Source organism: Cyprinodon variegatus, unplaced genomic scaffold (genome assembly GCF_000732505.1).
Source record: "Cyprinodon variegatus isolate N-32 unplaced genomic scaffold, C_variegatus-1.0 Scaffold269, whole genome shotgun sequence".
Taxonomy (NCBI): domain Eukaryota; kingdom Metazoa; phylum Chordata; class Actinopteri; order Cyprinodontiformes; family Cyprinodontidae; genus Cyprinodon; species Cyprinodon variegatus.
This window is the reverse complement of record NW_015150722.1, coordinates 120,653-123,116: the sequence shown is the minus strand read 5'-3', so window position 1 is coordinate 123,116 and position 2,464 is coordinate 120,653. Positions and strand designations below refer to the sequence as shown.

General features: G+C 46.4%; 1 protein-coding gene across 1 annotated transcript in view; it reads right to left on the bottom strand.

The window, feature by feature from the left end:
* Nucleotides 1-2,464, bottom strand: part of LOC107089874 (endothelial cell-selective adhesion molecule-like) — a 70,796-nt gene that overhangs the window by 5,449 nt on the left and 62,883 nt on the right. The window contains exons 3-4 of the mRNA XM_015382895.1: nucleotides 1,396-1,597; nucleotides 1,147-1,302 (exon numbers count right to left, since the gene is read on the bottom strand). Of these exons, the coding sequence (XP_015238381.1) occupies nucleotides 1,147-1,302; nucleotides 1,396-1,597 (358 nt within the window). The remainder of the gene's footprint in view (nucleotides 1-1,146; nucleotides 1,303-1,395; nucleotides 1,598-2,464) is intronic.

The following is a 2,464-nucleotide window of genomic DNA, read 5'->3' as shown; positions in this document are numbered from 1 at the left end:
TTCACGCCCACCACCAACAAACTTCCCAGCAGACATGACGCTCAATCTGCTGCCAACAAAAACCTGCTTTCTTTCTTTTTATTCTTTTTGTTTTTTTTGGGCGGCGGTAAACAGCAGCTAGGTTAATACTGGGATCAAAGAAATCTTTTGAAATCTTCTGCAGGCGGTTCGCTGCTCCCCTCAGGACACTTGTGGCTTGTGCATCATTTCCTGGGCATTACGCTGCCGTGCGTTATGCAGAAGTTAGGCTGTCGTTGGACAGAAGTTCTGGACTCGTTATGAATACTCTATGTTTACGCCCAGAATAGAAAGAATCCATAGAGTTGAGCGTATGCCAGAGTTTAGGAGATTCTGGGACGTCAGGCGGATGCTGGATAAATCAGCAAGGTGTGAAAGGACCATAAACAAAAATCACTTATTGGGATTTAATGTTTTTGCAGTGTGCACTGCCCCACAGTCAGAGGCTTTGATTGGAACCTGTCGCTGCTTTTAATGAGGCAGAGGGTTTCACGCTTAAGGCAGCACTTGGCCCTGATGAATGAGACGTCCCTCTGAAGTGTTCCAGGCACGTCCCACAGGGACACGGCCCAGGGGACGACCCAGGACACCATGGAGGGACTATGTCTCCCTGCTGGCCTGAAGCGCCTCAAGCTTTTCTGCAGAGAGGGAAGTCTGGTCAGTCCCAGATGAGGCGGGAGAAGACGAGGAAGCTTCTGCTAGTGTCAACAAGTCACCCAAAGGCTTCACAAGGAGTCATTTCAATCTAATCATTCAGACAGTTTGGTTCAAAATGTTCAGTTTTTATCATAAGGAAAACCAGCAGATTAAGGTCAAATCATTGATGAGCAGAATAAGCTCCTCCTGGCCAGTAGTGGACAGATGTGTGCACAGTGCATTTTTGTTCACTTCTCTGGAATGCACTCTTTGTGCGGCGAGATGTTTTGGTTCTCTCTGCACCTCGGCTTCAGATAAAGGATCCAGAAGTTAAACTAGATAGAACCTGGCGATATGTCTGAAATGATGTCATGGTTTCATCACAGGCTCGCGTTTTAGTAGTATTGTGGAGATGTTTTTTTTTTAAATTCACTCTTCCTGCAGAGTTAGATCAAAGGCATCTGTTTTAAGGTTTGATTCGGCTCTACTCACTGAGCATCGGTGCAAAGAAGACTTCAGAGGTTGGACTGGTTCTCCTCCACTTGTACAGTGGGACTGGCTTCCCAGCACTCGACTTGCAGGTCAGAGTCACATTTCCTTTCAGCACAGGCTTCCCAGAGAGGGAGCAAGTGGGAACAGCGGGGGGGACTGAGGAGAAACAGAACATTTCAGACGTTTGGCTATGTAGCCATCTCCATAGATGTCTCCATTTAGACTTTCCTACTGAGAGGTTCTCCTCACCTTTCACATCCAGCAAGATCTCAGCAGGCTTAGCAGAACCACCGGGACTGATGACCTGACACACAAAGCGCCCGGAGTCAGACTCCCGGGTGTTGTTGATGAACAGCGACACATCACTTGAGGGCATGTCCTTCACAAAGCCAACGCGGCCCCTGAACTGGTCACTGCCCTCATTGATAGAGCCTTTGGTGTAGCTGATGACCTGAGGAGCAGGACAGAGAAAAACATAACAAGAATGTCTTTATCCCGCTGGAAGCACAGCCCTACAGACGGCTTAAAACAGGTCTGCCTCCACTGTCCGAGGCAGAGAGGCAGACTGACCAACCGGCGGGCTCCTGTGGGGTCAGAGGACTGCTGATAATCCCTAAATCTTTGGCTCATGAAAATGAAAATGTGGGGGATTTCTTATAATCATGTTACAGTTACAAGAATGAAGATTTGTTTGTGTTGAAAAAGCCTCCCTGCAGGTACTGAGTCATGTCAAACAATCCCGGGTTGGAAAAGCTTGGCTCTCACCCAAAAAACAAACAGCAATAACAAAAGACAAGATTTATCCTCTGGTTCATGGATTTCAGTTTGAAACATGATCGAATCTCTAAGATGATCAACAGATGAGCCACAAACAAAAAAAAAAAACAATAGTTTTCCTGGTCCTTGTTTCTCACCTCTTCTCAATAAGTGTATTTGTGCGTTTTTGTGTCGTTGTGAAACGTCATGAGCCTCAGCACAGTTCCAGTTCACAAGAACAGCAGACAGAGGACGGAAACAGTCCCCGGATGCTGTTCTGGCCCCTCCCTGTTTACCCAGCATGCATCAGAGCAGACTTGTGCTTCCTCCAGATTGACAGCTGTCCCAAGCATGCACTGCGGCAGCAGCAGCTTCCAGGTTAGCGCTCACAGAGTATTAAGTTAAAAGTTTTCTTTTCTGTTGTTGTTATTCTAGAAAACTGCATTTTAAGATAATTTGAGGCAAGAACATTATACTTTAAGTGTCATTATATATGGCCCATTTACTGATTTAGAGCGTAATTTAGAAAAAGCTCTGATGTTGAGAGGACCGTGTCAACCAG